This window comes from Hyaena hyaena, unplaced genomic scaffold, assembly GCF_003009895.1.
Source record: "Hyaena hyaena isolate Hyena2069 unplaced genomic scaffold, ASM300989v1 scaffold_269, whole genome shotgun sequence".
Taxonomy (NCBI): Eukaryota; Metazoa; Chordata; class Mammalia; order Carnivora; family Hyaenidae; genus Hyaena; species Hyaena hyaena.
In genome coordinates this window covers 1,930,060-1,942,507 of record NW_024080896.1, presented here as the reverse complement: position 1 = coordinate 1,942,507, position 12,448 = coordinate 1,930,060, and the positions used below count along the sequence as shown (strand labels likewise).

The 12,448-nt window shown below is 44.7% G+C and overlaps 1 protein-coding gene across 4 annotated transcripts in view; it reads left to right on the top strand.

Annotated features, from left to right (window-relative positions):
- Positions 1–12,448, top strand: part of LOC120240827 (aminopeptidase O (putative)) — a 343,553-nt gene that overhangs the window by 316,919 nt on the left and 14,186 nt on the right. For 3 of the 4 annotated variants that reach the window (XM_039245665.1, XM_039245663.1, XM_039245664.1), the window contains exon 14: positions 3,883–3,999. In XM_039245665.1, coding sequence (XP_039101596.1) covers positions 3,883–3,999 — 117 coding nt within the window. Of the gene's footprint in view, positions 1–3,882; positions 4,000–12,448 lie in introns of those variants that run through there. The other variant, XM_039245666.1, reaches the window with a different exon arrangement.

Genomic DNA, 12,448 nt, shown 5'->3' with positions numbered 1-12,448 from the left:
TCCCTCTTTAAAACAAGAGTACAGACTTCTAATTCCTTAACAAATAGCATTTGTGTTGACCCCCTTTAGCATTTTATTTTTTGTATTTGAGTAAGTTTGACAGTGCTCTGAAGTTCTCTTTCACACACAAAGTATGCACATGACTTGGACACCCATAGTCTTATTTTGCCTAAGTTTCTGAGACAGATGAATTTTTAAAATACCGTGCCTGTTTCCCCATGGATAAAATAATCACCCCATCATGAATTCCTTGTTTGTGCAAAAGGAAAGGACCTTCCATTCCTGTCACTGTTGAACTGTGGGTGTGAGCACCATTAGACCCTCAGAAATAAAGGCAAGTTCTTTTCAGAATGTTTAGAGGAGCTGCTTTCTCAGGAGATAACGCTCTGAAACACGTACTTTATTTTTCTTAATTACTTCATAGTGCAACGGAAGCTCTCAGTACTGCTGTATTAAAACACAGTTGGCCTAGAAGTCATGTGAAATTTAATTTGATTTCTACGTGGGTGGGAGTGGAGTGACCCACACATTTCCCACTGCTGCTGCTCCAGCTGCCGGGCGGGTGGTGCCCTGTGCTGCATTGGCTGAGTACGAGTGCTCTGCACTGCTGTGCAAACATTTTGCTTTATTACGTAGTACTTCTTTTTCATTGTAGGGTGGCTTTACAGGGAGTAAATGTTTATTTTACGAAAGGAAATGTACTGTATTAAAGTGAACAACTTACCACATTTTTGCTTTATCATCCTCTTTTCAAGGTCTGTAATGTCATGTAAAAAATTATGTCATGTTTACTTGTGAATGAAAGACCCTGAATCAGTTTTATTGTCTGTGTACTAAAGTAGCATTTGATTCCTGATTTTCTGTACTTTTCCCATTGTTTAGAAACTGAAGTTTTCCTGGTGAATTAAAAGAGCTACAGTTGAAAGCCAGATGGCTACAGGTTGTTTACTCAGGGAGAGTCATCTAGAAGAGTCTATCTCGAAGCATAGGACTCGCAGATCTCCAAGTGTTAGGGAGGAATGGTCTCAGGTCTCTCTGTGGGCCCTCCTTGCTGGCTCTCTCATCAGTGGGGGCGGGAGCAAGGGGTGCTCCCTGGCTGGGTGTGCAGCTTGCTCTCCTGAAGGTTACATGCGCGCGTACACACACACACACACACACCCATCCATCTCTACTGTCTGTCTGAAAGCAGGGGGCTTGGCTTTAAATATTTTTCTGTCACTTGTGGAAAATTTGGAGAGGACAAAAACACTGTGATCCTTGTGGTTTTGTTTCTGTGTGGACATGTGACCATTCTGCTCAGAAGAAAACTGTAAGAGATATAAAAGATATCCAGATATCTTGATAGATTCACATGTTAGTAATTCTTCATTTGTAAATTGGAGTTGTGTTTGTTGGTTAAACCCAGTTAAGGGTAAGTTAAGGACCAAGTGACTTGTCTTACTCAAGGGTTTTTTCTTCCTTGGGTCTCTATAGTTTAAACCAAATCCCAGACTTGAGCTGTAACAATAGGCCTCTTTGTACGTGCGGGCACATAATAAGGAGATGCTTTCCTTCCTACTCTTGCCTTCCCTCTAACTCTGCAAATTGGCAGGGCTGGTTTCTGCTGTGTTTAGTTAGCGAACAAGTCCCCCACCCACAGCTGATGGGTGTTCTACGTGTTATCAGGTGGGCCCTTCCCAGAAGCCCTTTTCCTGTGTCCAGAGTGGCCTCAATATGAAGCCGTCGCTCCTGGGATGTGCCTTTTGTGGGGGGGGAGGGTGTGTGTGTGTGCAGGGCTAAATGGGCCCCTGAGTCAGTCTGAGGCTCTCCCCTCCACAGCCCCCCACAGAGTCAGATGCCAGGCTAGGTCACTGCCAGGTGAGGGCCGCTGGGGCACACTTTAGAAAGGAAAGTAGTGAGGGGGTGGGAACCCTGATGGGGCAGAAAGGCCAGCTCTCTGAAGAGGATTCAAGTGCAGGAGGACAATTGAGGAATTGACCTAAAGTGACTTGAGGGGTGTACTCAAGGCCAGAGCTGAAGGATTAGCCTCCACCAGAGAAGGGCCCTTCTTAGAACAGAGAAGAAGAATCCAGAGAGGAAGGTGCACCCTGCTGTGGGTGGGAAGGAGGGCTGACGAAGCCTGGGTGCATGCAGAGCCTAAGAAGATTGCTCGTGGTATGAACTGGTGGACGAGGAGGCTCCCTAGAGGCTGGTAGCCCTGGATTTGGGCTGTTTTAGAAACAAATTTTTGAAAATATAAAAGTCTCATGTGTCTGGAACTATAGAAAATGAAAAACTGGGATTTTTGTTCCTGATTGTTATGTTGTGATTTGATAGCTTAGAACATCTTAAAGGCACATGACTTAATAATGAAAGAAAATTAAGTGTTAGCTATTCTTTGAGTCTTCCTATAGGACCTCACAGGTCAGTGTTGGTTTCAACCCTCTGTTCTTGCTGAAGGCACCTTGTTTCGATCCTGTCAGCCCGACAGAGGGTCCACAGCATGACTCTAAGGTGGATAAAGTGCTGTTATAAAATACAAAGGCTGAGGAATCGAGTGTTGTGCTTCCGTGTCTATCTGTAGGAAAGTGGGAGTTTTATTACCACTTAGAAGGGCAAAGTGAGAAAATACAAGAAATGCTTTCCTTGTGGAATTGCCTGGTGAGTATTGTGTGTGAAGCCTACTCGATTTTCCTCCATGTATATTTTGGGCAAGTGTGTGTGGTGTTTGGGAGTGAGGGTGGGGTGGAGTGCCACTTAGGGGCAAAAAGGTAGAGAGGGAGCAAGAGAAGCCTGTGATTTTTAAATTTTCTTCTTAAGTAACAAAGTGGGGATTACCATCCAGGTGGTGGTATGAATGTGCTGTGTTGATCTGGCATTGACTTGCAGACCTACAAAATGGAGTTCACTGACAGGGATTATCTGGCCGCAAGCAAGGAGGGAGGACAGCTTAATGTAGAGAGTAGTAGAGTTCATAATAATGATTTTTTAACTTGACTTTAGAATGGATATTTTTCAGTTCCTACAAGAGGCATCTGAAATAAATTTTTCCCTCCTTTGTTTGAGCACTGCTCTGTTTCAGGGCTGATGTAGGCATTGTGTGCCGTTCAGTTGTGAATAAGACAGTTTTCCTTGGATTTCACAAATATTGTTTGCTCCCAAATTATTTTTTGTTTTTATGTCATATAAAAATATCCTCCCCTTGCCTGTAAGTATTAAACACCATTTTTTAACCTATCCTTACGAAAAACTCAGGAATAAAGGTGACCTTGTGTGGTGTGTGTGTGTGTGATTATATATATACACATACATACATGTGTAAAATTATGTGCACAATCATTTTAAGCTTTTTGAGAGAATAATAAACTTATAATTTTTATAATGGAGGATTGTGAGATATAGTTCTTCATTACGTGCTCTTTTATTTCTGGGTGTACATTTGCAACGTTCAGGAGGTAACGAAGGAAATCTGAAAGCCGCTCCTTAATATCAGATGGCTTCTTGAATCTTTAGGTTAAATGGCATTTTTTGACATATATGTGCCATAAAGAAAATTTAATAAACCATGATATTGTTTTATTAAGATAAGTATAGTTTTTGTCATTTCACGGTGTATATGTGTATTAAGTCATCATGTTGCATACCTTTAAAAAAATCTTTTAAAAACCTTTAAAAAATTTTTTAAAAAAAATACCTTAAAAAAAATTGTACAACCTAAAAATAAAAAGATAAACACCAGATCTTTTCATCTGCTCTAAATATAGATCTGACATGAAAAGCCATGGAGAATGGGGTTTAATCAGGCCCCAGAATGCACTGTCTTTGGGAACACAGTGTAAGCCCTGAGGTTTTACCAAGGTCAAGTCTATAGTCTTTTCACAAGCTTTTTGGTTTTGCCTTTAGCTCCTTCCAGACCAGCTTGTCTTGCTTCTGGAGCATCTCTTGGAGCAGAAGACTTTGAACCCCCGGACTCTGCAAAGCCTTGAGAGGACATATCGCCTCCCCCAGCAGGATGCCGAGGTAACCAGGAGTGCCCTTGGGAGTTTAGATGTTGGGCCCTTGCTTTTGGTGAAGAACGGTAGTCCCATCCCACCCACACTCCTGAAGCTGCTGTTTGCATTAGCAGCGTCCGTGCCCTGTGCTTATGAGTGACAAGCAGGTGCTTTGAGCCGAGTGTGAGCTGCTGCCCTGGTTGTGTTTGCTCCAGCAGGGGGCCTCTGCTCTTCGTTTCACCAGGATATCCTAAGTTTTCCCCTTTTACTTCTCAAATCATGAAGATGGAATAAGTCTCCTAAAGGGGTGAGCAGACAGAGTGCAGTGTTTCTGAATTATAAACTCAGGCGGCCGTTCTGTGCATGATGGCGGCGCCCTCCTGCTGCACATTTAAGGAAGCTTGGCTCAGATGTGCCAGAGCTCCTTGGTTGCATTCAGTTAGGACAGGAAAGGAGCCATGTGTGAAGGAAATGAAAACTAAATCTTAACAGCCGTGGCTTGAAAAGCAAAATTGGATGCTTGTGGGAAAGTAATATGATGTGGTTCATAATGTCTTTTAGCTTATTGTGAAGAATGCGGTGTGAATCCTAAGATGAATTCCAGGAGTTTTTGTACATATAAAATAGTAAATATTTATTGTGTTAAGTCATCTGAACAAAAAAACAAGCACGCAGTCAAAAAGAGAAAAGCTCTTTTATGTAAAACTCTTAAAACGCAAGTAAGTCTGGTTTGTGTTTGGTTAAAATAACTGAACATTTAAAAACCATCCAGTCCAGCATGTCAGCCTTCAGGCATGTGTGGCTCTTGAGTACTGGATACATGGCTCGTGAGTTGAGACATGCTGGGAGCATGAAATGCACCATGGATATTGAAGGTGTAGCATATAAAAAAGCAAATTATCTCAATAATTTCTTCTTTGTTTTATACAATGTCAAAATAATATTTTGGACATGTTGGGTTAAATAAAATATTATTAAAACTAATTACAGAGTCACTAAAATGGATTACATTGAGAAAATCCACTCATTGTTAGATTAAAAGGTAAGATGGACATTACTAAGCATTTTAAAGCCGCATAAATTCAGGAGTTGATGGAAAACTCCAGGGAAGACACCTGTAGCTTTTTCCCCACCTGAACACAGATCAAACATGCAACTGTTGCTGTTTATTTCAACTCTTAGATTTTTGTTTATGGGAGTTTCCAAATGCCAGCCTGTTATTTTTAATTAGTGTTTAAAAGACGTTTTTATTTATAGGCATGAGGTTATGTTTTAATCAGAGCTGAATGCTACTGAAATGCCAGGCCCCTGTGACCAGCAGCGGACAGGCGAGGGCAGGCAGGTCACAGCAGGCGCCGGGCACCTGTCACTCTCCCCCCAGAAGCCATGAGGTGGGAGACCCTGTTTTCCCCCCTTCCTTTTGGCATAAAACACATCACGTTCTTTGCTTATAGCTCAACACAGTTGTTATCTATAATCTCTTAAACCTATGAGAAGTGTGACAGGTTTAATTTGATTATTTCATAATATCTCACAAAACTTAGAAACCAAGATACCTAAGGCCAGGGCAGGCCCTTCAGCTTGGCTCTCTGCTGGCGGGAGACTGAGGCCTGAGGCCTACTTTGCTCCATTTATATAACTAGTGCAGTCCCTGCATACACATCTTAGATACTTAGCTCCACCAGGCACCAGGGTGACAGCGATGGTCATGACAAGCGAGGGTCATCATTAGGAAGTTCATATTCTTCTGGGAAGACAGCTCATAAGTAAATGAATAAGACCATTTCAGGGAAGAACTCTGCAGGAAATACACAGGATGAAGCTCAGCTAGGTGTCTCTAGGTAGAGCACTCCGGAAAGGCCATGCAGAGAAAGTGACATTTGAACCAGGACCTAAGGACAAGAAGGAACTGGCCGTATCAAGCCAGGGGGCCAGGGGTAATTTCCATACAAGGGTGGCCGCAAGTGCAAAGGTGTGAACTGGACATGTGATAGGAAAGGGGTCAGCAAACTGTTTGTGTAAAGGACATACTTAATATTTCAGGCCGTACTCTTTCTTTTGCAGCTGTTCGACTTAGCTGTTGTAGTGTGAAAGCTGCCATAGACGGTACATAAACAAACAGCTGTGCCGTACGCTGGTAAAACTGTTTATGAACCCTGAAGCTTGGATTTCATGTAATTATCATGTGTCCCAAGATATTCTTTTTGTTCTTTTTAAAAACTGCTTTAAAGCATACATACCACTTCTAGCTGCAGGCTGAACTGGCCTGCTTTGTCCAGGGTTGGTTGACTCCTGTGCTGGGACCTGCAGGGCCGAGGTCAGGAGTGGGCAGGGGCCAGATCAAGGAGGGCTTTGGGGCCGTGGTGCACGGTTGGAATTTTTTTTCCTGACAATGTGCCCTCACCTCGTCCCCTCCCCAGGTTTTCTGAGGTCCTGGCATGTAGTTGGTTATACTGACAGCTTGTCTCACTGTGAAATTTCTTTGAAATGTCACTCAGTACCAGAAAAGCAACAGGATTTTGGCCAACCAGGGTGTTTTCTAGAAACTTCATTAGTTTAGTGTGATTTCTTGTGACATTGATTAGCAGGAATTTAGTTGAATAACCATCTGCCTTTATTTTAAGTGACAGAACATTTCATGGGAGAAAGAATTGCTCTTTGGTTGGAAGGGCTTGAGGATTCTGACTTTATTCTCAGTGCTTCTCCTTGACCTAAATAAACAAGAATAGGCCTCTTCAGTTATCGGGGCTCTTAGACATGTAGTAAACAGCAGTCAGTGGGAAGCTGGCGGACCTTACTGGAGTGTGGCAGGCTGTGTGTGGAGCACACCTGTGGGAAAGGGTTCTGGATGGGCTTTCTCAGGAGGGAGCAGTGTGAGCTGTAGCCCCCTCATCCTTGTTCAGGGCGCTGGGACCTTAGGACCAAGACTTGAGCCCCAGGGATTGCCGAGCTCTCTGGCCTACAGGATGGAGTGTCATCCTCCATGTTTCCAAGGTGTCTCCCCTTATTTTTCTTGAGCAGGCCTTTTTCCTGAAAGCTTACACATAAAGTCATCTTGGACAAGGGAGCCCAATGCCCTGTGTTTTGCTGCCACGGTGTTTCCACAGCTCGTGGCAGCGGGGTCTTCAGTTGCTCATGGCCCTGATCGCTGCAGCGCTCCTTTTTTGCCAGAACAGTACGTTCTTGACGCATCCCACCAGGAGATTTTCACCTGTCCTGCCACAAATGGGGCCCCTCCATTCAGTAGCTGCTTCAGCTTCTTTGCTGTCACCCTGGCCCCTCCCTCCCTCCTTCCTTCCGTGTGTGGGCAGCCTAGGGTAGGCCCACAAGGAAGTCTACGTATCCTTGCTCTCTCCAGGTGGCTCAGTCTCGGTGTCTGTTGTGCCGCTTCTGTGTGTCACCTGTGGTAGAGCGTCTGCTCTGTGTGTCAGGGTTTCTGAGTGTGGTGCCCAGTCTGCTCACCAATGTGTTATATGTTAGATTGGTGGGTGTCGGCCACCTGAATACTGGTCCAGGTTATGCGCCCCCCTGGCTTCCATGTGGTCATGTCACCTGTGGCGTGAATACACAGGTCTGCTCCCAGTCTTACAAGAAGAGCGCCAGAGGACAAATGTGGTCGGAAAGTGGACAGAGTCATGGGTATCCTCCTAGGCCACTTTGTGCCTTGCTTGCCTACTCTCCCTGCCACCATCTGAAACGTGGGGCACTGGGTGGTGGGGCAATGTTTGTGTTCCTTAGCCTGGGAAGTATCACTGAGTGTAAGGGTCACCCATCTGCTACATCCTTAACTACCAAAACTACTAACCTTATTGTGGGGCTGCTTTCACCAGGATGGAACATGAGCTGAGGGGAAACTTAGTTCACAGAAATATGTTGTCTACACTTTTGACCATATTGGCCCAAATAAAGAGCTATGAAAGTTTAAAAATACAAGTTTAACTGATTCTTGAAACAAAAGATCTTTTCTAAGATTCCTTTCTAAGTGATGGCTTGCCTGCCCTCTTTGGCAGGTCTCTCCAAAGTGTAAAAAGAGCTGCTGTGGTAGTGAGGTGAGGCATCACCCAACGTGGCTCTGGGACCTTTCTCCCTCAAGAGCCCCACAACTGACCTTGAAGTTAACTTCTTTCTACAGACTACAGCTGAGCACTACAAAATTAGAGGCATGCCTCAGATGAACTTTCAGGAAATTCAGAAGTAGCAACTCAGTGTCTTATCTGGCTTAGGTGAGAGTGGAGGACATAAGTCTGAAAGGTCGTCAAGGTGTCATGCTCTGCCCTGGTGCTTCAGTTGGTAGATTGAGCCAGAAAATTAATCCTCTGAGAGAGGCCATGACCAGTGTCAGCTCCTCCCCTCATTGTGTTTGGGGAAGTACCGAAGGCTGAAAGAAGAGGTCTCCCGGGTTAGGTCGGGAGTGGGACAGCTGGGCGCCGGCCCTCCAGTCTCCCTGGGTGCGCCCTCATGGCCAGCCACGCGAATGGAAGCCTCAGGAGCCGCTCTCCATGCCGTGATCTCCTCTTAACACCCCAGCGGAGCACCTGTTAACTGGCCAAGGCATGGACTTAGAAACAAGCTGCACTCGAGTCCCAGGCCCCCAAGAAGCTGGTGACTGCAGCCACGTCATCACCCTGCCGGGCTCTCTCTGCACAGTTGCTGCCGCGACTGGACTGTAGGTGTTCGGCTTTGATGACCACAGCTACCTGGCAAAAAGACTTTCACAAAATCAGTTTTACTCTTACATTTTCTATCATTTCCTATTTTGTTTTCTTTTAAAATGTGCATTGTGATGCAATAAACTTAAATTTATGACACACCAAATGGGTGGCAGCCACAGTTTGAAAAGTGCCGGGTGAGAGGCTGTCAGGGTCCTCACCAACTTCCCTGCTTCTGCCCTGTGGATCATGGACGAAGATCCTGGGCCTCCATCTCCTTGGGATTAAAGTGGAGCTGTAAACGGGACCACCAACAACATGATATGAGAAAGCATCTGTGAGCATCCATGGCTTTAATGTAATGTGTGTTCATGTAAGACTCTCAGTCCCTCATCTGTTGTGAAATGGTCAAGTTTTCTTATTTAGCTGAAACAATCTTTGTATTCTCTCCTTCCTTTAATCTGTCAGGGGAGAAAGAGAAAAGAAGCATAGGTCACCTAACCACTAGGAGCCTATAAGCATCTGGTCACAGAATTCTTGATCTGGGGGTGTGGTGGGCCTGGGCGGAACTGGCTCTGAATCACGGTTTCCTAACCTTTTGGACTGGGAACTCTCTGTTGTGGAGTGCCCTGGCCACTGCAGCAAGTTTAGCATCCTTGGCCTTCACCCATGGGATGCTACCAGGAGTGCTGCCCACCCCCACTCCCACCCAATTTGGCAATCAAAAATGTCTCCAGACATAACCAAGTGTCTCCTGGGGGTCAGAGTCACCCATTGAAGAACCTCAGCTCTGCAGTACCAACCGATTCAGAAAAGGGAGTTTTTTCCTCTCAGCTATTAAAGCGTCTGACGAATGGTTACAACACAACATGGAGGAGCTAGAAAGATCATTAACAACATGTAAAGGCCATCCTGAGTCATTTGTACTCATGAGGCTCCAAACACTGTAACCTCAGGAGACGTGAAAACAAAGCCTCTCACAGGGAAGAGAAAGAAGGAACTTATGACTAAAGTAGTAGTAGCAAGTAAAGCCGAGGAAACAGATTAGCAGAGAAGGGCGAACCTGTTTTACCACTACTGCACAGAAAAAGCCCTGCCAGCATCTGTGGGCTCTGCTCTGAAGAGGACATGTTCAAGGTTGATTGCAAATGGAAAAATATCCAACCTGCAGGCCTTTCCCACAATCCTGCCTTTCCTCTCTTTACTGCTGAAGAGCCCTTGAACTCTCTCCCATGGTGGGCTTCACAGATGCAGGAAGGGCAGGTATTTGAATACATCGTTACTAAGAGAATTCTTTGTATGCTTGAACAGAAAACATGACAGCCTCTCTTTGAAGTCCAGAGGTAGACAGGATGCTTCCAGGAATGCAAGGGTCTGACAACTCTGGTGCCCATTTCTGACTTCATTTGGACCCAAAGCATAGTTTCTATGAACTGAGAGAATTTCATGATTTGGAGACCTTGTCATGTTAAAAGGGCAGAGAATAAAATTTAGTCAGGTGCTATATCTCTGAATTCCAAAATTGATCCATAGTTGTGATTCTGCCTATTCCTTTTAATGCTAACATTCCTTCCATCCAGGGTTACCATCTTCTGCACTGTTCAGGTCTGTTCCAGGGCTGTTCCCTGTCATGCTGAGCTCCCAGTACCCTTTTACTAGGCTGCTTGCTTTCCCGCAGTATTCCAGCTACAAAATAAATAAAGCACTTCTGTTTTGTTTTCCACACAGAACAGTTTAGAGGAGAGGTTAGATGTGATCACTTCGGGCTTGTTGCCACCTCAGGCTGCTCTGTCAGTTGCATCTGTTAAAATGCAGTCCACGGAACTCCGTGCCTTCTTCCTCTCTGGTCCGGCTCCATGCACAATCTAAGCAGCGCAAAGGCAGATGCCATGGCCTTGCTGACATCATGTCCTGTAATCCCGGTGCCGTGTGAGAGAGCAGCATGGTGCAGGGACATCAGACAGGACCAGTGCCAGGGCTCCGTGTGCCCCAGCCCTGCAGTTGCCCCTCTCCCTTCCTCCTCCTCTCCCAAGAGGCTGCTCTCGCTGTACACATACCCTGGGACCTCCCCAGGTCCTCAGCCAGCATTGTCAGGAGGCACCGTCCTGGCCCAGATCCCCACGAGGCAGTTTTGGGATTAAACCTAAAAAAAGAAACCATTATGGAGAGTGAGAGCAGTGTGTGGTAACAATTGCTGAGATGATTTTCCAGGGTAAGATACAGGATGGGAGCTTCCAGAAAAACAGGTTGGCACCTGTCGTATCCAGCATTGGACATTTTGTCACAATTTTTTTTGCAGGGACAAGGGGTCTGGCTTGGTGGCCCCTTGATGTGGTTAAGCTCAGGATTTGCTCAGGCAAATCAAGAGGTCAAATGCTAATGTACCCGAACTTTAGGATGTGAGCTGTAAATAGTGTGAGTTAACAGCTACTTTTAAGAAAGCCAAGACCCTGCTTGTGGGGGGCACTCAGGTGCCCCTTTGACACACATCGTATTTCCTTTTCTAGTTTTCAAAGCTGGGTGGGGTACAGGTTGAAAAAAGAGATCAGGGTAATTTTCTTTAGTTGCTTTAGATATACCTGTCTTTAAACTTTGTGTCTTTTATGATGTGGGAAAGAACAGAGCTCTTATATAATTCTTTAGTTTGTTTCTTTGTTGTATTTGGTTTATGAAACAATGTTTTAGAACATTTCCTCCCAAGTCAGAAAGATCTCTATAGGTCTGTCTGTCTTGCAGTTTTCTTGATTATTCAATTCAGTGCCCCTAGAATTTTCCTGGGGAAATCTTGCAATGACTAGTTTCCCCTGCTGTACTTTGATAAAGGAATTTTTCAAAAACTGATCTAAAATGACAGAGTTAAAAAACTTTTATTTTTTAGATGAATATTCCTCTCCGTTCCTGAAGGCAGGGGTGGTGTTTTATTTACCTTGAATTGTTACAGCATGTTGGGGCCGCTCAAATAGGTATTAAATGATGAAGGTAAAGAAAAAAATGAGCCACTTAATGGCATAGTCTCAATTTTTCTTAGAAGGACCATTTAAATAAACACTTAAAGTCAGTTCATAATATTTATAATTTATCTGTAAATAGAAGAAGAAAAAGGAAAAGAACATTTATTAGAGGGGCATTTAGCCATAGGCTCACCCAGACTTGATTAGAAAAGTTCCTAGTCCCTTCTAGTTCTTTGTTTTTGGCCATTTGGCACTCAGCAGCAGGTCCTGTGGTATAAAGGCTTTTTAAAGGGGCATCATCTAATCTTGCTATGTACTTCTCCTGTCTGTACAGATTTTCTCAGCAAGATACAGAGATGAACACATTTTCTGGGGTTACAGATAACATTGCCCTAATGCTCCTTTGGTAGAGCCCAAAACCCAGCTACAGCTCATGTCCATTTTGTCTTAAAAGGGCTCATCACTAGGGGGTTTTGTTCATGCTTCTGGGCTCTTTCTACCTTCAGTAGTTGACATATTTTTGTATTTCTATGCTGAAATCCACACTGAAAAAGTACCACATTGTCTATGAACATTGCCATTTCCCCCCCACAACTATAAACTGAGCCATATTCACACATAAAGTGTCCCATAAATACCCTAAAATAGAGGGCTTACTTGTGCCACTTTTCCAGATTGCTTTTCTTTCCTCCAGCGCCTGCCTGGACACTTTCCTTGTTCTCTAGGTCCATGGCACATCAGGAGTTGAGAGTTGGGTTGGTCTGGCCTTCGAGCTGTCAGAACCTACCCACCACACACAGCACACTGTCGGGCAGGGGGTAGTGCTCTGTGGATCCCACACAGGTTCCTGGCGGCACGTGCCTCTTATGTGTGAATG